Genomic DNA, 23,250 nt, shown 5'->3' on the forward strand with positions numbered 1-23,250 from the left:
CTATCATATGCTTCGGTATCTGGTAGGGGAGTCTTATTTGTGTTTTTTGTGTAAGATGCTTTGGTTTTGCTTGGGTATTTTCTAGATAAACCTTGTAATACTTACTATGAATTTATTTGTGCCTATGTAGATTTTACAGAACAATTTAGTCAGAACTGATAATGATAATATTGAGACTTGCCTTCTGGGAACATGGCTTCTGGAAGATACCCTTTATCAAGTTAAGGAACTTCTCTCCTATTTCTAATTTACTAAAAGCTTTTATTATGTATGGGTGTTGAATTTTATTAAACGTGTTTGGGCATTTATTGAGATGTTCATGTGACATTACTTCTTTCATGTATTCAAACTGTCCTTGTTCTTGGATTCATTTCTCTTTCCACTCAATATATCTTTAAGAATTCTTGGAGAGAGGGAAGAAGGGGGGAGGATCTCTGAGTCCACACATATATACAGGTTTTCATCTGCCCTCACACTTGAATTCTCATTCAGCTATGTATAGAATTCTTATGCAAGTTATTTCTCATCAGAGTGTTGATGTTTTTCCTTTTTTAAAATTAATTAATTTATTGGCTGTGTTGGGTCTTCGTTGCTGTGCACGGACTTTCTCTAGTTGTGGAGAGAGGGGCTACTCTTTGTTGTGGTGCACGGGCTTCTCATTGTGGTGGCTTCTCTTGTTGCAGAGCACAGGCTCTAGGTGCATGGACTTCAGTAGTTCGGCACACAGGCTCAGCAGTTGTGGCTCGAGTGCTCTAGAGCACAGGCTCAGTACTTGTGCCACCCGGGCAGGCTTACTTGCTCCGCTGCATGTGGGATCTTCCCGGACCAGGGATTGAACCCACGTTCCCTGCATTGGCAGGCGGATTCTTAACCGCTTTGCCACCAGGGATGTCCCAGAGTGTTGATGTTTTTACTCTCATTATCTTCTGGTACCCAATGTCACAGAAAAAATACAATCTGATATAAATAAATATATGTTTGCTTTCTCTCTTGAGAATTAGTTTTTCCTTTTTATTCCTGAAATTCTTAAGAAGTATCTTATGCCTCTTCTGAGCTTGGGAACATCTTTCTTCTATGATTTTATTAATTATTTCTTCCCTTTCATTTTCTCCATTCTCCTTGTCTTAATTTCTTTTCTGGATGGAAGTGACCCTTTACTGTCTTTTACCTTTCTTGTTGCACTTTTTAATCCCTTGTACTTCTTACTCTCCATTCTAGGAGATGTCATTGATTTTTATCTTCCAGATTTCTATTTTACTGTTCAGCCACATCTAGTCTATTATCCAGACCCTCTATTGGAATTTTAATTTCAGAGTTCTTGTATTTAACTTCCAAGTCTCTTCTTTGTTCTCTTATTGTTCCTTTTTTGTAGGAGTTTGTTTGTGTTTTATGTGAGATCCTTTTTGGTATCTCTGAAGACACTGAGTAGAATTTTTAAAAAATTCTCCTCTGTTTGCTGGATAACCTCTGTTTCCTCTGGAGTGAGTTGTATGTTTCTCTAATTGGTTTTTTGCATTTGTTAGTTTTCCTCAAAAGTCTGTCCTTGTCCTGAGTGAGACATTATCCGTGTGTGTGGCTGGTGTGGTCTCCTCGACAGTTGTGTGCTTCTGCTTCTCCACTGCGTCACTCTGGCTACTGCGAGGCTGCCCATGAGCAGGGACTCAAGGCTCTCTGGGTTTTTAGCACAGCTGTAAGGAACAAATTCCAAAGCTCTGAGCCACCCTCCAGAAGGAAGCCATCAAAACAAGTGACTTTCAGGAAACATAAGTTTTAGCTTTTAAAAAATTAACAATGGAAATGAGATAGTAAATAATAGGAGAGAAAAACTCATCTCTCACTATTGTATCTAAAGTCATTTTTTAATTAATTAATTAATTATATTTATTTATTTATTTTTATTTATTGGCTGTGTTGGTTCTTCATTGCTGTGAACAGGCTTTTTGTAGTTGCAGAGAGTGGGGGCTACTCTTGGTTGCAGTGCATGGGGTTCTTATTGCAGTGGCTTCTCTTGTTGCAGAGCATGGGCTCCAGGGTGCGGGCTTCAGTAGTTGCAGCACGTGGGCTCAGTAGTTGTGGCTCATGGTCTCTAGAGCACAGGCTCAGCAGTTGTGGCACACAGGCTTAGCTGCTCCGCGGCATGTGGGATCTTCCCAGACCAGGGCTTGAACCAATGTCCCCTGAATTGGCAGGTGGATTCTTAACTACTGCCACCAGGGAAGACCTAAAGTCATTTTTAAACGATGTTTCTCCGAAAATGCACGCTGTTTGTTTAAAATCTTCTTAGATGTCCTTTCTCACCTCTTTTTCTAGGATATAGAGTACATACGATCCCACTACAACATTGAAGATTTCATCTACTTCAGTCACCACCAGCGTGAAGAGCATGGCCACCTGTATCACTTTGCCCTGAACCCCATTTTTCGGCATTACACCAAGTTTTTTCTGAAGGAGATCCTCCGTTTAGGATATAAGTCCTGTCTCTACTACCCTGTTTACCCGCAAGCCAGGGAAGGCAAGGTAAAAGAATGTCCTAAGTCATTTTTCCAGCAGATCAGTGTCACGGTGTCATTTATGTTGTGCACCATATTTTATTCCTGATTTATTCCATATTTTTTTCCTCACTCCATGGATTTTTGATTGTGACGTGGCTCTGAATTTCAGATGGCTGTATTGAGTTTGGTCCTTTTCTTACACTACAGTGAAAACCCAGAAGGCTTTGAATTTCTTAAACCATCACTACCCATGTAATTAGTAGAACAATTTGTTGGCTTTTCCATATCAAAAAAGCAGAGACTGAAAGCTATGGAAAAACACTCTAAGAGATGTGAAAATCAAATTGTTTCTCATGTGCATTAGTGAATGCCAAAACATCCCCTGATGCTCCTCAAGCAAAGAATGTTCTAGTAATGAACCCGTAGAATCAATCAGTTCAATCCTTAAGACTAGTGTGCTATCCTGGCATTGCAAAACAGCAGTATAGCATCCCCATAAAAGTGATGGATAAAAAGTGGAGATACGTGATACTGATGTAACCTTTAGTTAGTAGATACCTTTATGTTGCATAATGCTTGTGCTTACCTAGAGCAATACTTCTGTAACAGACACTTGCTTGCTGTGTATACATTATGTGTACACACAAGCAGGAGTACAAGCTCTTGCTTCCGTGTAACCTGCTTCAGTCTCCTTCATAGCACTTCTCACTCACTCACATTCTGTCCTGTGCCATGAAGCTGGAGCTGTTTGTCCTGTTAAGAGCCATACACCCAGTGCCTAGAAGGGTCTCACACGTGCGCTCAAACACACTCACACACAGTGTCCTGCTTGCTCACAGGCAAGGGCTTCTCAGAGCTGGATTCCCAAGCTGCTCTTTCCTGCAAGATGGCCCCTCCGTCACTGACAGTGTTGATGCCGACTTGAGGAGTGTTGAGAACTGAGCCCCCAGACTAGGTAGAAATTGTCCCATAACATCCTGTTCATGACCATAAACTTTTTTGAGCTGTACCTAGAGTCCAACATTGTCATGTTTCTTCTTAGTTACTACAGTGAGCTAAGTAGGTTTTTAAAATGCTCTGAATTACTAAACTTAAAAACAATTTAATGTATATGAGTATATACACATAACAGTAATTTTACCCATGTATCTTATTTGATAAATGCCTTTTGGGGAAGAATAGAAGGAATGAGGGAGAAAGAAAAAGAAGCAGGGAAAAGTTTGGTAGCAAATGTAGACTATGCTCTAGTGATGATTTTTTTCCCATCAAAGTGCAGCCCAACAGCAATGTGAATGCCCCAGATTTGAACTTAGGACATGGGAAGTTTAACAGTTTTGCCTGAAAATCCTGATCCTGCACAATTTCTTTGTACTTCACATTCGGCCAAGTGCCAATTTGGTGACCTTCAGGATGTGATATTACATTCTCAGTTTTTACTCACAATGCTGCCTGCCTGTGCCCGGTTGCGAGAAAGTCCTTTTGCATCCATCCTAAAAAATGGTGTCTTGAACTGAACTCATTGAGTGTTCACATATTTCCCTCCATGGTGTAGAATTAGGACCATGTTACACACCATTGTATAAATAACAAAGAAACACACTTGGAAACAGATTTCCTCTCCTTCTGCACCTCTAGTTGATTTATACACGTACATGTAAACAAGTGCAAGAAGCAGTACCAGATAGTACAGGTAAGAATCTCCAAATTCTGCTATAAATCCTCAGTTGACTGCAGCACAAGTGAGCTTTTTGGCTGACATGGTGAAGACAGTTTTCTCCACACCCTTCTGCCAGAACACGCACTGAGAGCTCTTCCAGGCTTAAAAACACAGCTTTGGCTAGAGATCCCTGGGTTCTGTTTTTCAGTGTGTAAAATCAGGCGGTGAAGTTCAATGGTGAAGGATTTTAGAAATCCCTTCTAGAAGCTCTTAGAAAAAGCCTAAGGGCTATTTTTAGAACAGCAAATAAGTCATATGTAAACCATATTATTTATTAAATTACATCTACAGTTCTGTTTTCCTTTTTTTGCTTTCCAGGTTAAATTCAGAAAATGTCTCATTAAAATTTTTTGGTTTGACAGCTTAACTCTTGAGGTTTACACGGTTGAAATACCTGGAACTGTTTTCACCCAAACCCCTAAGGTTTCATAAATGTGAAAGAAATAAAGATCACCATGTTCAGTTGGATAAAATTAATATTTAAAGCATTCACCTAAAACATGATTTATTGTAGCCCATTTCAGGAAGCATAAATCCCGCTCTTAATTTAGTGTTAATATAAATCAGAATCATCTGACCCAGCCCCCTTCCTCCCCCCCCTCCCCAATTTCTGGTTTCATCCTTCTTTTTAAAAAACACTTATTTGATCAACAAAGGTCCAGCTGAAGTGGCAGTGACTTTCACAAACAGGAGGATTTTCACATCCATGTGCCCTGTTGCCCCTCGGATGACATTTTTATCTATGTGCCTTCTTAAAGCAGCTTGTGCCAAACACTCGAAGGTTACCAGGGCGCAGATAACATAGTTTAATGGGGTCAAATCAAGCTGATTCATGATCACTATGGAGAAGAATATCCTCCTGGGGAAAATACTTCTGCTGAAAAATCCCATAAACCAAACCACTTGTTTATCTGTCATTCCCACAGAGATAGTAATGCAATTACTCCCGTAATTATCTTCATTAGTGTCAGGCATTATCTACAATTCATTCCTCTTCTCGAAGAGTATGTTTGTTTATTTGCTGGTCCCCCGCTCACCCCTCCGGTTTGGCCGGGCTGGGAGTTTTGTATTTGTCGAGGCGCGCGCCGGCATCTGTGCGCACGGCTCCCACCGCCTCCCAGCTAAGATCGAGGTCGCTGTCTCCCAGTTCCAGAGCTCCAGCGCCCACTCGCTGACGTCCGCCCTCCACTACTTGGTTCCCGTGCGGCCCCGACGACAGATTGTCTATCCCCTGGAAAAGCTTGGCATCAACGCTCCATCAAAGGAGGTCTCCAAGGACGCGGTGGGTAGCCGGCGGCAGCAGGCGGGGCTCAGTGCCAGCGCGGGCGGGCGTGGCAGATGGGGCGGCGCTGCCTGCGCGGAGCTGGAGCCGGAGCCGGAGCCGGAGCCCTTGCCCGAGCTCAGCGGCTGCTCCTTCATCCCAGAGCCCAGGCTCCCTCCCCGCGCCGCCTCCACCCCCACCCCCCACCCCGCAGCGAGCCCGGCGCAGAGCGGGCGGGTGCCTTGTGGTCCCTCGTGACGCGCCCCCCGGGGACGCCGCCGCCTGCTGCTGCGTCTCAGGACGGGTGGCCTGCAGTCAACCTCCCAGCATCCTTCTTGCTCCAAAGCAGACTTCCCCTTCCCTCATGCTTTGCTTTCAGGGTTTGAGAACCTAGATCTGGCTGCATGAGGACGTTTGGTGCGGCATCCTGAGCTGGGTTTGTTCACTCCTGCAGGGAAGTCAGGATGATAAAACAGGAACGTCTCAGCTGCCCTGGGTGGCAGGGGGTTTGACTTTAAAATGCGCAGCCCTGGGACCCTCTTACTACCAGAACAGGAGAAGGGACCAAACAGAACCTAGATTTTGCTTTCAATGAAAGTGTCCTTGTTAACAGCCATACACAAGCATACGCACAGCCGTGTTCAGGAACTTCACTGGAAGTGTAACTTTGTCAGTCTGACTTACATGTAAGCTTGTACTGTTTGTGCACACTTCCACTTAAATAAGGTAGAAAAACACCCCTCAGTGGGTTGATATTTGTCCTTTCTGAGAGAGAGAAGAGGAAAGTGGAAAGTTTAAACTCACCATTTAGTCAAGGAGTTGCTCATGGTGCTGGATATGGTGCTGAAATCCACAACTGGTGACAACCCCAGTGTTGCAGGACGTGTGTCACCCCTCTGTCCCCAGCTCCTGCTTTACATGTGGGGGGGTCCACCAAGACCATCTTAGAGGCAGCTGCTTCCTGTGACCCAGGCTGCTCTAAGTCCTATGTTTATATTTGTAAAACTTTAAAAAATTTATATTTATTTTCTGATAAGTTCTAAATTTGTATTTAAGTAGAGACTAAAAACAAATAGCAGTTCTTTTGCCCTCCCCAAATCTTCATTATGAAAAATGTGAAGCATGTACAAAAGCAGAGCAAATCCTATGAAGCAGCGATTCTCCTTCTGTCTGTGCTGAGGGACCTTGTCTTTTTTTTAAATGTACAATCCCTCATAGACTGATAGTTTTGTGAAATGTGAATTCCTAGAAGGAGATTAAAAATAGAGGCCAAATTCAAGTCCTATTATTTTAGGTTTAACAGACACAGGATTACTCTGTCCACTTGCTCTAAGAGCTTCTGAAGGCAGATGGGCACATGCCTCAGCCCACATGATGGGCTGCAAGGAAACAGCTTCAACAGGGTTCAACTCTTGACCAGTTTTGCATCTTCTACACCTTCACCCACTTCCCCTGCCTCCCTTATCATTTTGCAGCAGGTACATATCATCACTTCATCCAGGACCACAGGTGTGTCCTTAGGTAGCAGGGCCCCAGCATCGAGCTCTAGAGAGGAAAGGGCCCAGGTCCATCTGCAGGACCATGGGGTCGCCCACCAGTCTGCTGGTGTGTGGGGATCCTGGGATTGGACTCTTTAGGGATGGGAGCCATGCGTGTGTTGGGGTCAGGGAGGGTGGCTTCATCTATATTTGTCACCGAAACATAGTTTATATGATGATCCCAGGAGAAGGGGCCACAGGTACAAAGTACAGAGATGCAGCTTCTATGTGAGAGGTGCTGCCCTTTTGCAGCCACTGCTGAGATGCCTTCGAGTTTGGGCAGACCGTGCGGCTGGGCCAGGAGAAGCCCTCCCACGTCAGCGGCAGCCCGCGGCCCCAGCACCTTCAGCCAGTCCTGCGGGGTTATGAGTGGTGTGGTGGGGTGGGCGGGGGGCACACAGGGCTGCCGCTGTGTAACTGAACCTCTGAAGCCTCCCTACCCCACCCCACCGCCACCCCTGGGAATCTCCAGAAATGGATGACTTTAAGGTGAGCTCCTGGTGGGGAAAAAGCCAGAGAAAACATTTTGTTTTATTTAAAACACCTCTATCATGACTTCCCAGGTTGCTACACGTTGAAATCATTGCTTACATTAAATAAGCTTTTCCATGGTTATCGCTGTGTGCTGTGTGTCCCCATCCCACCCCACCCCCCTGCCCCCGAGGTCTGGCTTATTTCAAGACATAGCAGAGGATGGATTTTTTTTTAAATTAATTAATTAATTTATTTATTTATTTTGGCTGTGCTGGGTCTTAGTTGTGGTACACGGGATCTTTGTTGTTGCATGCACGTGGGATCTAGTTCTCTGACCAGGAATCAAACCCAGGCCCCCTGCATTGGGAGTGCAGAGTCTTACCCACTGGACCACCCAGGAAGTCCCCAAGGATGGATTTTTAAATCCCTGCTCCAGGAAGACAACCACTTACCAGACAAGTAGGGCTGATGCTCAGTGCCCGCCACTTCGTGCTGTGTCATTTACTGTACTGGCGAATTCTGACTTTTTAAAAAGTACTTTAGCGCTGCTTGTTATACTTATTCTTGAGAAGGGTTTAGTAGAGATTTAGATTTAGTAAACAAGATTTAGTGAAAAATGTTAGAAATCTTAAAGTTTGGCCAAAGGATTATCAAGAGCATAATCCACATGGGATGAGCCTGGATGTTCAAATGTTAAAATGCTACATTACATGATTTTAAATTTTAAAAAAGATTGTAGGTGGATTTAATGTTTTAGGCTGATTATCTGAGACAAGGTGAGCCAGATGGAAAATTTTTAGGAGGACTTTCTACAGGGTCCTAAACACATTGAATTCTTAGAAGAGCAAATAGTATTGCAGCCGTTGAGGTTGAGCGATTGTCTTACTAAACGAATCCCTTTTTTCCCCTTTAAGTTTTACACCTCCCACCCCTACCCCATGCCTGGACCTTCACGAGGGACCCTTAGCGCCCTCACATGTCTGAACACTGCTCTCGCTGGGCAGTGGCCTTTCACACTTTTTATCCCATTTAAGCCATCTCAGACTGACCGTCCGTTCCCTCGATTTCACCTAGGAAGCCAGTCTTCAAGGGAAGAGATCACTCTAGGCATGAGTAATGGGATAGAAAGCGTTTCATCTCGGTAGGTTGCCAATTTGACTCTGGCACAAGCCAGCAGAGATTGAAATTCATCACCGCGTAGCAGGGAAGCGTGCCCCTCCCACCCCAAGGCCAGGGGCCACTGCCTGGTTTAGATGTGCAGGTGTCCCTGCCACCAAACCGTCCCTGTTGTTCATATCAATTGACAGCACACCCTGTGCCAAGTCACAAGAGAGGACCTGGAAAACATGTGAGTGATTTTCATCACACATCACAGAGGTAAGCCCAGAAGGTTCATCCCATCGCCACAGTCAACCAGCAGAGATTCGTGGGTAAGAGAAGGCTTTTTCCTAACCATAATCCACGTGGCACGGACTGAGAAGACTCATTTCTTAGCTTGAATGAGCTGTCTTGGCCTGTGCACTTGCATTCTGAGGATTATTCTGATGGGAATTTTTAATGAAATGAATCAGCGTGGCCCACTTCCATGAGGACTGTGTCAGGGAAATACTTAAAATCTGGCTGAATGAACTGAATGACCATGTTAATTAAAGTCTATGGAATAATTTGACCCACACTTACTTTGGGGTGGTTCTCAGTGCAAGCTGCATGCTGTCCTTCCTGCCTCCCCTGTAGAGATTTACAGATGACCATGATGGGGCCCTGCCCTCAGGGAGCTTCTAGTCCAGTGTCAGTGTTAACGTAAGACTGCTTTGGCGCTGGTTAAACCAGGCTTAGAATCCCTTCGGAGGGAGTGTGTCTGGTCTGAGGCACGGTTTCCTTTCCAACGACTCTTACTTGTGATAGTAAACACCAGAAAATGTGCTCTGAACTTACAAAGCTCTTACCTCTGCTTCAGCATCAAGAGATGCTCCCCGTCATCCACTCCAGTCACTTTGTTTCTGCACGCAGGTTTATAGTATTCACAGAGTTAGAGTGTCAACTCATCTCTCCTTTTTTTTTCCTCAAAAATTTTTTGGACCAGATCAATCCATCATCTTTCAGATGACAGAATCATCTCAGGAATCAGACTTTCAGAGTGATCAACGCCTGTCTTTATTTGTGTGTGTGTGTGTAGTTGTTTACCGGTAATGTCTGTTTAAATCTTGACTAATGAATTCTTTGAAGCCTCCATTTTCCCTTTGTCCTTCTACAAAAGAAAAATGACAGTTTGTTTAACCCCCCTTCCCAGAGCTAAGTTCTGGCCCGCTTTTTCCTGGTGTGTGATCTTTCAGGAAGATGTCACGCTCTGGCATTCGATTACCCTTTGAGTCGTCCCTTTCATCTGGGCTGTTCTTCCCTAGTCCAGCTATAATTACCATCTGATGGACTGCTACTGGATACTGTTTCACTTGTACATCTGCTGCCCTAGGAAATTGCATTATTCTCCCAGCACCTGCTAGATGTTCCCCAGCTTAATTGTTTCCCCTACCCCTTCCTTAAACTTGGAAACTTTCACTGCCTGCTTAGATTTTCATTGGTTGTACTTGTGTGTGTGTTTGTGTGTGTGTGTGTGTGTGTGTGTGTGTGTGTCTTTAAATTGGCCCTTCAGTATCTCCTTAGCAGAAGTTTCTAAACATGCAAGCCCATATTTTTCAGCATCATATATGCACTGATCATTATTAATGTGACCATGGTGATATTTTCCTGAAACGAAAGTAACACACTTTATATCACTGACGTGAGTCCAGTTTGCTTTTTCAGGGCACTTCCCAGCCATTTCCTACGCAGTTACCCTACCTATGGAAGATGCATTTCCTCCTATTTATGGTGAACCCTTTTCTCTGATGTTCTTAGATAATTTGCGTAAATTCCTTTGTGAGCTTTTTTTTTTTCAAACAAAGAATACAAGTTCTATGTTCATTTCTTTCCAATTCTCTGAACACTATCAATAGTTTAGTATCGTGCATAATATATACATATATATCAAAATGACTTATAAATCGGTGTTTTATTCTCCTTGTTATCAAATTCCTCTTAGAAAGGCTACAGAGTAATAAACAACACTTCCTGCTTCTATTACTAATGTGCTCTTGCTAAAGCCTTCCCGTGAATGATCTCATTTGATCCTCGCATCAGCACTTGGAAATAGTTACTGCTGTCACCCTCAATGTACTTAAAGAAAACAGGCTTGCAGGAGGGAGAGTAAGTGACTTGTCCAAAGGCTAATTCATTGACAGAGCTTCAAACCCAGGCAGTTGGATGCCAGAACTCATACCATTATATATGCTCTCTTATCTAAAAAGTTAAAGTGCTGATATCATGGCTTATTATAGGAAAACCGTTCACAGAAAAGGAAGATGGCTTGACAGAGACCTTTTGGAATCTCCCAGGTCTTTGGCACCAGCTACACCATCCAAAGGTGACCCACAGATAATTGGCTTTCCTCCAGAACAGCTGGATTTTCCTCTTGGCTGAGCCATCCAGCCTTGGGTTTGATCCTGTGCCAGCCTGACCCTGGCTGGGCTGCGAGCAGATGCAGGGGTCCACGTAAGAGCCCTGGGGTCAGTTTTGGGACAGCAGCTGATCCGGGCTGTCTCCATGTCTCTCTCTGTTGTGTCAGCTTGTTGTTATAAACCTTTAGAAATTATAGTGGTGGCTGCTGGGAAAGGTGGAAAAAAATAATAATCCCATACATGGGTCACATTAGTGTGGCTTCACCGTGTCGTTAGAAAACCCTCGAGTAAATGCCCAGGATGAACGACTGAAGATTTACTCGGGAGGTGAGGGGTGGGCAGGGGGTGCACTGGCGGCGTGATGGGCCAGCCTGGACACTGTTTAGAAATAGGGCTGCGGTAGAGGTCTCCACAGTGTGATAAGAAATTGTGAAAAGTAAAGTTGCTTCTTAACATTCCAGTATTGTCAAAAATCAGTCCTATAACTTATCCTCATTTTCTAGGATAGATATTGTAGGAGAGTTGATTTTTCTCTCTTTCTCTCACTCACCTGCCCCCCTGCCCCTCCACCTGTTCCATCTCCTCCATCCCCTCTCCCTTGCCCCCTTTCTCTAACAGGTTTATTAACATATAAATCACCACCATACAATTCACCCATTTAAACTGAGCAATTTATCGGTTCTTAGTATATTCAAAGAGTTGGGCAACCATCACCATCTAATTTGGGAACATTTTTGTCACTCACCCCCAAAAAGAAACCTATTAGTAGTCACTCCCTATACCCCCACCCCAGCCCTAGGCAACTACTATTTTACTTTCTGTTTCTATGAATCTGCCTTCTCTGGCCATTTCATATAACAAAATTGTATAGTACGTGATATTTATGACTGTCTTTTTTCATTGAGCCTCTTTTCAAGGTTCAACCAATTTGCAGTACGTATCAGTATTTGATTCTTTTTTTTGGCTGTGCTGAGTGGCATGCGGGATCTTAGTTCCCTGAACAGGGATCTAATCCGTGCCCCCTGCTGTGGAAGCACGCACGGAGTCTTAACTACCCGGCCGCCAGGGAAGTGCCCGCTGATTCCTTTTTATTGCTGAATAGTATTCTGTCGCGTGTACACACTCCATGTTATTTGTCCATTCATTAGTTGATGGACATTTGAGTTGTTTCTGCTGTTTGGCTACTATGAATAATGTTGCTACAAACATTTGTGCCCAGGTTTCTGTGTGGATGTATGTTTTCATTTCTCTTGGGTGTTATACCTGGGAGTAGAATTGCTCGGTCATATGGTAACTCTAGGTTTAACATTTTGAGGAACTTCCAAACCATTTTCCCAAGTGATGGCACCATTTTGTACTCTTGTTCTTAGACCAGGCCCAGCATCCCTGCTAGTGAGTGGTGAGGTGCTGGCCAACTCAAGGCCATGGATGGGCTGTGACCCTGACTGTTCCTTCAGTTTCAGGAGTGGAGCTTTCCTGCCACTTTGGGAGAGCGCCATACACGTTTGGCAGTACACCACCATTCTAAGCTTCAGTTCTTTGGAAAGCAGAGATTTTTCTAAAATAAAATCTCTCCTGCACTTATCTTCCCTGCTTCACCGTCTCTGGCTCACTAGCCTCGCAGGGGGGCCTGCACGGACGTTTCAGAGAGCCCCTGCAGCACAGGGAATGCCCATCCAGACCCCGGGAGTGTTGTGGAAGACTTTCTGTTTTTCACACAAGCATGTCCATCACTTCAGCCCACCTTTAGTAACATTATTGCTTTTAAAACAGCTCCCAACAGAAAAAAAAAAAAAATTCTGAGGCTTTCTTAGATGCTGATGGGGTTCTTGCCACAACCCAGTAGGGGGAAAAATGCATTCTGTTCCCCGCAGAGCGAGGGTAATGAAGGCCACGGAGGTCCAGAAGGGCCTCGGGATGCACCAGCTGCCGGCTGCAGAGCTCTGGACACCACGACCAAGCAAGGCTCCCGAGTGAACCCAAGCTCCCGGGCAGGAGCTGGCCTTCACAGCTAAGCGGCTTCTTCAGAATCTGCCTTTGGGGAGGAAAAGCACGCCCGCCAAAAGGAAGCTTTGCTTTGTGTATTTTAAAGGAGCTGGGAATATAAAATGACAAAGGGGACAATTAGAGCTGCAGTTGCTCACTAGGGAAGTTACATCTTTCCCCTTGATTAACATAATATATGTGGTTAAAAAGTAGTGCATATTGATGGTAGAAATTTTAGGAAAAAAAAAAGTAAAGAGAAAATAGATGAAACCAGTAATCCTCTATCTATAGATTATCTTTCTTAGTATTTTGGTGTTTTTACTTCTAGATTGTTTCCTATGAAAAATAATACATGCAATTAAATATGGGGTCATACACACAGTGTTTTTTTAAATTTTATTATTGTTATTATTATTATTATTATTTTGGCTGTGTTGGGTCTTCACTGTTGCTTGCCAATTTTCTCCAGTTGCAGTGAGCAGGGGCTACTGTTTGTTGCAGTGATGGGCTTGTCATTGCGGTGGCTTCTCTTGTTGCAGAGCACGGGCTCTAGGTGTGCAGGATTCAGTAGTTGTGGCACATGGGCTCAGTAGTTGTGGCGCTTGGGCTTAGTTGCTTCACAGACATGTGGGATCTTCCCAGACTGAGGACTGAACCCGTATCCCCTGCATTGGTAGGCAGATTGTTAACCACTGCACCACCAGGGAAGTCCCACACATAGTGTTTTGAAACATGCATTTTCACTTCTGATGTTGTGAACATCTCGCAAGTCACTGCATATTATAGAGCATCGTTTGGGTGGCTGCCTTGACCTCTGTGCCAGGCTCTGTGTTATGTGCCCACATGGCTCACAGAAGTGTGTGTGTTATTTTTCTCCATTTTGCAGTGGGGGAAACTGAGGTCAGGAGAGGTTTGGTTCTTAGTGGGACTTGTGGGAATAATCATGAGGCCCTTGATCTCTGTCTCCATCACCCTGGGAATCTGTTCCCCGTGGCCGGGTTTCCCCTTTACCTGGACAGATTGCGGGCAAGTCCCATGACTTTTCTGGTCAATTTTAGGTAATTACAGTTGTGTGGGTCACTCCAAATCACAAAACGGTCTTAATTCCATAAAATGTCCAGTTTTATTTTGTGTAATAATCAAAACTCAAACTCAGTTTTCATCCAAAGATGATCTATTCCCCTCAACCCCCCACTGAAGCCTGTAGCTGGGAAAGGAGGGCTGGGGGTCTCCTGTTTTTTCTAACTCGCCATGCCTCCACTTCCTGAGCATCTATTTGGCTTATTGTTATTTAGCTTTTGAAAAAAAAAAAAGCCTGTTCATTTCTTATTCTTGTTTATCTATATTTCCGTTCCTTCTGGAATTGGGGCCAGGGCAGGGAGGGACAGTTGGGGGAGCAGGCACGTGTCAGAGGGTGGCTCCTGCCCCGTGGGCCAGGCAGCTCTTCTCACACATGTGCTTGGAGCTTCTTTAGAGATTCCTGTCCCTCAGCCTCCAATCTGCATCCCATAATGCAGGTAATGCACCCTCCGGCTCCTTGGCCCAAGTCTGATTTGCCCCTGGGGGCAGCCCTATGGGAAGGACCCCTTATTAAAGCCCAGGCTGTCTGGTCAGCAGATGTGGCCAGCAGAGCCACTTTCCCTCTGGCTCCCCAGCAGCTGGCCAGCCCATCAGTGTCGTCAGCATCCTTGGGCGGGAACCCCACACCAACCTGCTATGTCCACTACCTGCAGGAACTCACTCCAGGGTCTCTGAGGCTCCCAAACCCTTGTCTTGTGACTTGAAGGACAAGACACCTCCCCGCCCCTCTTCCTAGGGGTGGAGTGGCATGAGGCCCAGAGTACATCCACAGTTCTCATTGAGGAAATTTCCAGAAAAATCCTCTCCTCTCCATTCTTCCAGTGCTTTTGTATCTTCATTGTGAATGAGGAGTTTAAAAGTCACTTAACCAGTGCTTGCCCACCTGCTTTCACATTTTCCCAAGAGCAGTTCCTGTGGAATGCAGCATCCTTTGTCCTCCTGCCCTCACATGTCCTTGGTGACATCAGCTCCCCCAGGCCGAGCAGCTGCCGGGCTGAGGCGCTGGGACTCAGTGTAGGGATGCCAGGTCTCGAGAACCACCACTGCTGCTTGTAGCCAGTTCCCTAATGTTTTATCCAAATTTTTATCATTATAAACAATGCCACCATGTCCATCCTTATTATTTTTGAATACATTCTTCATGGTTTCCTTTCAGTAAATTCCTAGAAATGGTTCTGCTAGGTCAAATGTAAAGCCACTATGTCTTTAATCAAAAGGCATAATGTTTTAGAATTTGAAAACGAAAGCTTGTGATTCCCAACCTTAAAAGATGATTTCTCCTTGCGGTGTGTTTGCTTTTATCTAAGTAAACCACTGACATGAGGAAACCTCTCTTTTATTGTGAGATGTAGATTTTTTTAATTTATTTTTTTCTTTTCCATTATGGTTTATCACAAGGTATTGAATATAGTTTCCTATGCTATGCAGTGGGACCTTGTTGTTTATCCATTCTAGATATAATAGTTTGCATCTGCTAACCCCAAACTCCCACTCCATCCCTCCCCCAATCCCCTCCCCTCTGGCAGCCACAAGTCTGTCCTCTGTGTCTGTGTGTCTGTTTCTGTTTCATAGATAAGTTCATTTGTGTCATATTTTAGATTCCACATATAAGCGATATCGTATTTGTCTTTCTGACTAACTGCGCTGAGTATGATCATCTCGAGGTCCATCCATGTAGCTGCAAATGGCATTATTTCATTCTTTTTTAATGGCTGAATAGTATTCCATTGTGTGTGTGTGTGTGTGTGTGTGTGTGTGTATACACACACCACAGTGAGATGTAGATTTTTAAGCAGATGATCAGGTGTGCACATGGCCAACAGCCTTCCGTGTCCCCATTTTCCTCTAACTCAGCTGAATCTCTGCTTGGAGCCTTTGTTCCACCTGATGGGAGGACAGGGAATCTCCATCAATTCCAGGCACATTTAACCATTTACCATTTAAATGGAGTCTGTTCAGGGGCGTTCCCTCCTCACAGGCGTCCGAGCCTCAGCCTGTCTTCAGCCCGCCCTCGTTTTGGTATCCAGGCTCCCAGCCCTTCAGGGCTCGCAGGGGGTCCCCTCCCCAGGGTGTCAGGCCTCGGGTTCGCCAGAGCATGCAAGCCCTCTGTCCTCCCTCTCTCGTCTCTGATTGTGTCTCCCTCCCTCCCTCCCTTCCTCCCACATCAGCGGCTGGCCAGGAGCTTCCTGAAGCAAACAGCCCCATTCCTTGCAGTGATTTCATGTCAATAGATGCCCATACTAGAAAGTATCATAAGTCTAACTTTTAGGTCTTTTGTGAAATCTTTTAGATGGTACATCTTGTTAATAAATTCTAGTTGAAAAAAAGTGGGATATGCTTTCTTGGAAGATGTGAAAGACTAGGAAAAGACCAAATAGACTAAGAACTGAGAGAGGTTTTACATTCAAATTGAGCTTAGGTGGATTAAAAGTCTTCCACATTTTAGTAACTTTCATAAAGCTCTCTGAGTTTATTTATCATTATTTACACACTCACTGAATCTGAAGGGAAAATGGAATTTGTGTTCATTGGAGGCACAGGATTAAATGAGCCTTGGAAACTGAAGGGCTGGGTATCTGGGGACGTGGCCCTCCTACCTGTTCTGGCCACCTGGCCCAGGAGCTGCTGTGCCCTCCCCTGTGTGCCCGCCCCTGTGGTGTGCCCTCCCCCATGGTGTACCCTCCCTCCACGGTGTGCCCTCCCTCCATGGTGCGCCCCCCCACCCTGTGTGCCCTTCCTCCCCCATGTGCCCTCCCCCCTGGTGTGCCCTCCCCCAGGTGCCCTCCTCCGTCATAGAAGCAGCTTGAAGCCCTCAGACCTCAGGCTGCTGCTGTTGCCTGGGGTTGAAACTCTTTCAGGAAGAATAAAAACCTTTACCCCGTATGTTGCCTCAAGACCATTAAGCTTAGTCAAGATTACTGATGTCATGATCTCCATAGTAACCATCTTAATAAGCGAGAAGAAAACAAAAAGCATGACTTAAAAACAGGAAGAAAAAAAGAATAAATAAGGTGCGGAAGAAGCATGGGAGCCATAAAGGTTTTTATGGCCGCTTGTTCGAGATATCAGACATGACTCAGGCACCGTGCGGCAGCTCCCGCCATCCAGGCGGTGGGGACCCATGGTGATAACCGAGAATTACACACTATAGCCTTGCTCCTGCCTTGGTGCTCTTCAATCATGTTCCAGGTTTTGTTTGTTTTGTTTTGTTTTATTTTAAATATAATTCAATGCACTGAAATGATCACCATGGTAGTTGTCATAATTGAGGGTTTTATGGTAGTTTATGTATTTAACCAAAAGGAGCCGTGCTTCCAGGGAGCCAGGCTCAGGCAGCACTTTCTGGTCACCGTAGTGAAGCTCTACGGGCCAAAAGCACCGCGATTTCACCTCGTTACGGTGCCTCCGTGAAACCAGAGGTGGTTGCTGATTTTAACAAGCGAGCTGGGTGTTATTATCTTTCACAGGTTACAGTTTGTGAGCAGGTCACAGAGATGGTCTGAGGGTGTCCCGCAGAATTATGTACAAATGACAACTATTTTAATTTGTTTGCCAGATGGCCTCCCTCTCCACCCACTGGGTCTTGGATCACTCTGGGTTAGCAGGACTGAGGCTATAGACAGACACACAGACAGACAAATACACACCCCAGTGATCTGATTCACCCCAAAGGCGGGAGCAAGTGCCAGAGGCAGAAGGGGTTTGGGCAGCTGGGGTCACACCTGCCCCCACTCCTGGCTCTCCATCCTCTTGTCTTCTCAGGTGGAGGTGCCTGACTTACCCCTCGTGGGGAGGTCCCCACCATCTCCCCTCTTGCCGTGTCCTGCTCCCTGAGAGCTGTCTGCTCTGGGGGGTGCTGTCTGGAGCCCGAGAACCCTTGGCTCTGCTCAGGGCAGCCACGCTGAGACTCGGGTTCCCCTGAGCACCAGGAGGGATGACCGGGCTTCTCCCTCCCAGCTGGCCTGCCCCCTGGGGACCTGCCCCCAGTGGAGAGCAGATGGGGGATGCCTCCCACTAAGCCCAGATTCCAAAAGAATCTCCAGGCCCTGAGTAATCAGCTGCATCTGTGTATGTGTGTGTGTGTGTGTGTGTGTGTGTGTGTGTGTGTGTGATTTAACTATGGATTTATTTCAACTTTCTAGAAATATGAGTGCATGGGACAAAACAGGAAATATATACAAACAAGACTAGTTGTGTTTAGTGCGAGTGTTAGAGGGAATTAAATTTTTTTTCTGAGTATTGTTGCCTTTGCAAAATAAAACGTAACAGAACACTGTGTAATTGAATGAGACTATTCAATTAGCCTCATTATATTTCTTTTCAAAATAAAAAAAAATATGCTAAAAGTGAGAATAACCAAGAAAAGTCAGGAGAAGTGTTAATAGTAGTTAACATTCATCATGTGTTGTGTATGAAAGGCACTCTTCTGTTTTCCTTATAAGAATTAGTCATTTAATCCCCACAACCACCCACGGTCTAGAAACACTTCTAGTTAGCTTTCAAACCCAGGTCTTCTCAAATGCTGCTTATGAACCAACCAACCTCCCCCCACCCTTCTCTCTCTATCTCTCTCTCTCTGTGTCTCTGTCTCTCTGTCTGTCTCTCTGTCTCTGTCTGTCTGTCTCTCTCACACACACACACATACACACACCATGATCACCATCCCTAGAGAAGTGCCCAAATTCTAAACATGTCTACTCCTAGTCAACTCCGAGAGCACAGTGGGTGACCACAGCCTGATGCTGAGGTGTATTCTTCACCCGCCTCCCTCGTCCAGGTCCTCCCCAGGAGCCACATGGACCCTGAGCCCACTTCTCTAAACACCACATCACTTGTCCCAGTGTTGTGTTCTTTGTCCCAACTCTGATGCCCACCACAATGTGGACCACCCCCTTTCTTGGAGTCACCCCTGCCCCCGTGTGGACAGGATCCTATGCCCCAGGTCCTGCCTGAACTGTGGGCCCAGGTCCATCCTGCATGGCTAGTTAGAAAGCTTGGAGATGGAGAATGAATTTATGTCATATGTTCCGTCAATATTTATTATTGTGTGCTGACCACGTGGAGGGCCCGTTCTGGGGACTGGGGCTGCAGAAGTAAGAAAGTGGACAAGTCCCTGCTGCCCTGGTGCCTGTGTCCACTGGGGAGGCAGACAAGGGACAGACAGAAAAGGATGCCCAATGCCAGGTGGGGCAAGAGGAAAGCCCAGGTGGGGCTGGTGGGTGAGGGGTGGGGGCCAGGGGAAATCTTTCCTGTTAGGGTCGTTTAAGCATAGGCCTGATCTGACGGGGCAGAGGAATGGTGTGAGGGCCAGGAAGGTTTCCTTTCTTCCCTCACACCCGCCGGCGTGCAGCCTGGCCCTGAGCCCCGCGTGAGAACCCTCCCTCCCGTGGGCACATGCCTGACGACACAGCATTGATGCTTTGACTTCTAGTTCATGGTTATTTTAAGAGGCTTTCGTGCAAGAGATCCATCAGATGCAACGAAAACATTTCAAATTGTGTTCTTAAAACACCCCCCACCCCGTTTCTTTTCAGTCTTCCACAGCTTGCTCAAAGCAGAGCTAGAGCTAAGTGGGATGGTAATTCCTCTTGAAACAATTATTTCTATTTTTAAAAGGGGCAGGGGAAACCCATGGACTCAGATAAGAGTTTAGAATTTCATGGCCCAAATGTATGGAAAAGGTTAAATATTTTACCTGGATGACAGTTGGCCTCCCACAAATTCCTAGGAGGGTGTTGTATCTGGGTAAGAAAAAATGACAAAGTAACTGCTATTTTGAAGGCTCTATTTAACAGATGTGTAGAGTATAGAAATCTATGTATTATTAAATAATTCTTTATAATATGCTCAAGAATAAGCAATTGGTAAGCCTGTTTACATTCTCACCATCTGGGTGCATTCTGTCACCCATCTGTTTCATGTAATTATGTAATTATCAATATAAGGAAAGAATAGGTGATATAATTAACAAGAAAAACTGATCCTGGCTGCAGAGTAAAAATGACATGCATCTGTTGAATTGCTTTTTGTTTCTTTTTCTTCATTGTTAACTGTTTTTTTCATTTCACGGCTGCATTCAGTCTGTCAGCTTGTGTCACACCCTCAGGAGAGCTGTTTTTGCCATGCTGCACATTCTCTCTCTGTCTCTGTCTCTGTCTCTCTATCACACACACACACACGCCCACCCACGCACCCACGCACCCACGTGTGCAGAGGCAGAGCGATTGATCAAGAACTAGGGGCACCAACACCACTTTGAAAGAAAAGAGCACGGCCTTCTTGGTCTTCTTCATCCATCCTCTGCCCCTGGGGGAGCCCTGAGAGTCATTTCCAGAACATGCCATATAACAGCTAGAACTCTAGGAAGTATTTAAATTAATTAGTGACAGATGGAAGGACAGGGCGAGTGTGTGGTGCTTTCACAGGATATTGGATAGAAACACTGCTTGAGAAGAATCCCCCACTTGGTGCTTTTTCCTGAACGTCAAGGCTCAAGCAATACATGTTACGTCATAATAGGACAACGGTCCGGGTGGCTGGGGTTCACGTTCGCGTAATCCCACTGGAGTTAGTGGCTGGAGTGGTTCCTTTGTGCAACAGAGACTGGTGGGCGTGTGGGTGGAAGCTGGGCTGCTTCCTCACACAGTGTGCCTTAGGACAGCAGTGGCTGGCCCGTGGCCCCCGCCCCTCTCGCTGCCCAGGCCAGGCTCTGAAGTCCTCCCTCAAAGGACAGATGGTTCTGCCTGGTAATCGAGGAAGCCGTCCTCACAGACTCATCTTGACAAAACCCGGGATTTCAATCCTAAAGCTCACAGAGGGGCGGCCCCTGGAGCTACGGAGATGACTGTCAGCCCTGGGAATGAAGGCATTGAAATTCCGACACTAAGTCCTTCCATGGATTCAATGATGGGAGCAGGCTCCCACGGGGGCCTCCTGACTCTCTTGTAGCCCCTCTTTCCCCTGCTATAGGGATGTACCTTCCAGAGCACCCTCCGCTGCCTCCTGGGCTGGGGCTGTGCCTGCACGGGCGGGGGAGAGTACAGAGGGAAACCCAAGCATCTCAGGCCCGTAAAACTACACATCAGCTCTTACCAAGGAGTTAAATCAGACTCACAAACTGAGCTAGAAATCTCTAGTTCCGTCATTTCTTGACTTCTGCCTAAGACTTTTTTTTTTTTTAAACAGTGCTGTTCACTAAAAACAGAGCTTCCTCTGTTTCCTCTTGGTAAGTGATCCTTTTACGTGTTGACATGGTGTTTCAAGAATCCATCCTCCTCGGAGCCTCCTGTGACAGAGCGCAGTCCAGGCTGGGTTTGCTGGTCTCCACCGTCCTCCTGGGAGACCTGTGTCAGGGCAGCCACGGGCTCCCCACCCTCACTGTTTCATGTCCAGGAAGAAAACAAGTAATGCATCCCATCTACGTCTCTCTTTGTTCCTCTGACTCCAACAGTATTCTTTGATGAATCCTCCATAAAGCCAGCAACCATCACCCAATCTAACTGTATTTTGAATTATTATTTCCATGGGTTTTTTTTTAAAGCCACGGATATCCATAAAACAAGCAAAAAGGAAAAAATTACCGGGTGCCCTGTGGGGAGAGTATTTTAAAGGACTAAGTAATGGGGACAAATGTGGCTCAATTACACAAGGGATTTGGTTGGTTTTGACTTTATATTTACTTGTTTCGTTAATTCAGTTAAAATGATTTAAGTGCAACCATACCTGACCAATCCATTAAGGATTTTATAAGGGAAGAATGCCATTTGAACCTTTCTTTTGTCATTTCTAGTCTTGAACAGGTTTTAACAATGATTTCTTTTTCAAGAAACATTTCAGTTTATATTTTTGAGTATTTTTTTCAACAAAAGAGCTTAGACTGGTTGTTTCTCAAGAGAAAATTATTATAAAAGAGCTATTTACATACATATATCATGCTCAACTAAAAAGTAAAAATTTTTAAAAATCCCTGTATTCTATACCAAACCATATTAAAAATCATTAAAGCTTGCACTAAATGGTTCTCATTTAACCCGCAAAAGTGGCATTAATTTTTCAAGTGGTAACTGTTGCTTAAGATGCTATTGTGTCTGAGTAATAAATGTTTAATGATTCGGTGGTACATGCATGGCTTCAAATCCATTATTTATTGCACCTTCTCTTGCCTGGCAAAGGTGATGATTTTATAGCCCCAGCAGTCATGCAAACACATTTATACAAACCGACGGCGGATAATAAATTTCCTTACTGTAAATGTCAGTGGGTTTCATGTGTTGCTGCCATTACATCTTGTTTGGAAGCCGAACGCTACACAGTTATGGGAGCCGACAGATGGTGTCATTAACACGAACGCTGGGGCTGTTTACCGCTGACGTGCACGTGACAGATGAAAAGTTCTGGGCCTGTCTTTGCACTGAAGCATGATGTCGGCCATGCACAGGTGTAAAGACAGCACAATACACTTGCCTTCCACCCCACCAAGAGCGATTTTAGTTGCCATTGTCATTGTTTTTATACTTTGTGTTTGAATATACAGCAGAGTGAGCAAAGGGGGACCTTTTCCCCAGGACTCCTGCTTGATTTGATATGTGGGGACTCAGACATGCTGCCAGTGACACCTGCCGTCCTATGGGTGGTTCCCACAGGAGTGGCAGGCCAGCTCCCCTTTTAAGCCCTCCAGGCTTGGCCTGGCCTTTTGTGCTAATTAATTACAGCAGGATCGTTATTGCTGTGCGTGTGTGTGTGGTGTGTGTGTGTGTGTGGTGTGTGTGTGTGTGTGCTTGCGCACGCGCGTGTTGTAACTGCAGATATTTAAAATACTTACTGTCTTACTAAGATGGGAAATTTCCATGAGAATTCGGAATCTTCTACACTCGTGTCTTCTGTGCAGTGAGCTCTTCCTTTCACCAGAATGAGCAGCGGAATAAGGCTTTTGCTTTCCCCCATCTGATGTGAAATATCTGCGTGGCTGAAGTTAGCCTCTATGTTTTATTAACACGTGTCCGAACCATTTGTTCAGCACCAGCCACTCTCTGCTGCAGTTGCTTCTTCATTCTCTACCAAGCTCTCTTTTAATTTCAGTGTAGGAATAAGCTGGGTTTGTTTTATTTTTGCTTGCACGTCCTTCCCTCGAGCCAAGAGGCTGGCCCATGCATTCTGACCAAGGTCCTTTGAACTTTGTTTTCAGCCTCAGTGTTCTCCGTAGGATTTT

At 45.3% G+C, this 23,250-nt stretch overlaps 1 protein-coding gene across 1 annotated transcript in view; it reads left to right on the forward strand.

Annotated features, from left to right (window-relative positions):
- The window catches only part of CFAP61 (cilia and flagella associated protein 61), a 242,434-nt gene that overhangs the window by 105,182 nt on the left and 114,002 nt on the right, over positions 1 to 23,250 (forward strand). The window contains exons 15-16 of the mRNA XM_057703248.1: positions 2,311 to 2,517; positions 5,357 to 5,491. Of these exons, the coding sequence (XP_057559231.1) occupies positions 2,311 to 2,517; positions 5,357 to 5,491 (342 nt within the window). The remainder of the gene's footprint in view (positions 1 to 2,310; positions 2,518 to 5,356; positions 5,492 to 23,250) is intronic.

This window comes from Hippopotamus amphibius, chromosome 12, assembly GCF_030028045.1.
Source record: "Hippopotamus amphibius kiboko isolate mHipAmp2 chromosome 12, mHipAmp2.hap2, whole genome shotgun sequence".
Taxonomy (NCBI): domain Eukaryota; kingdom Metazoa; phylum Chordata; class Mammalia; order Artiodactyla; family Hippopotamidae; genus Hippopotamus; species Hippopotamus amphibius.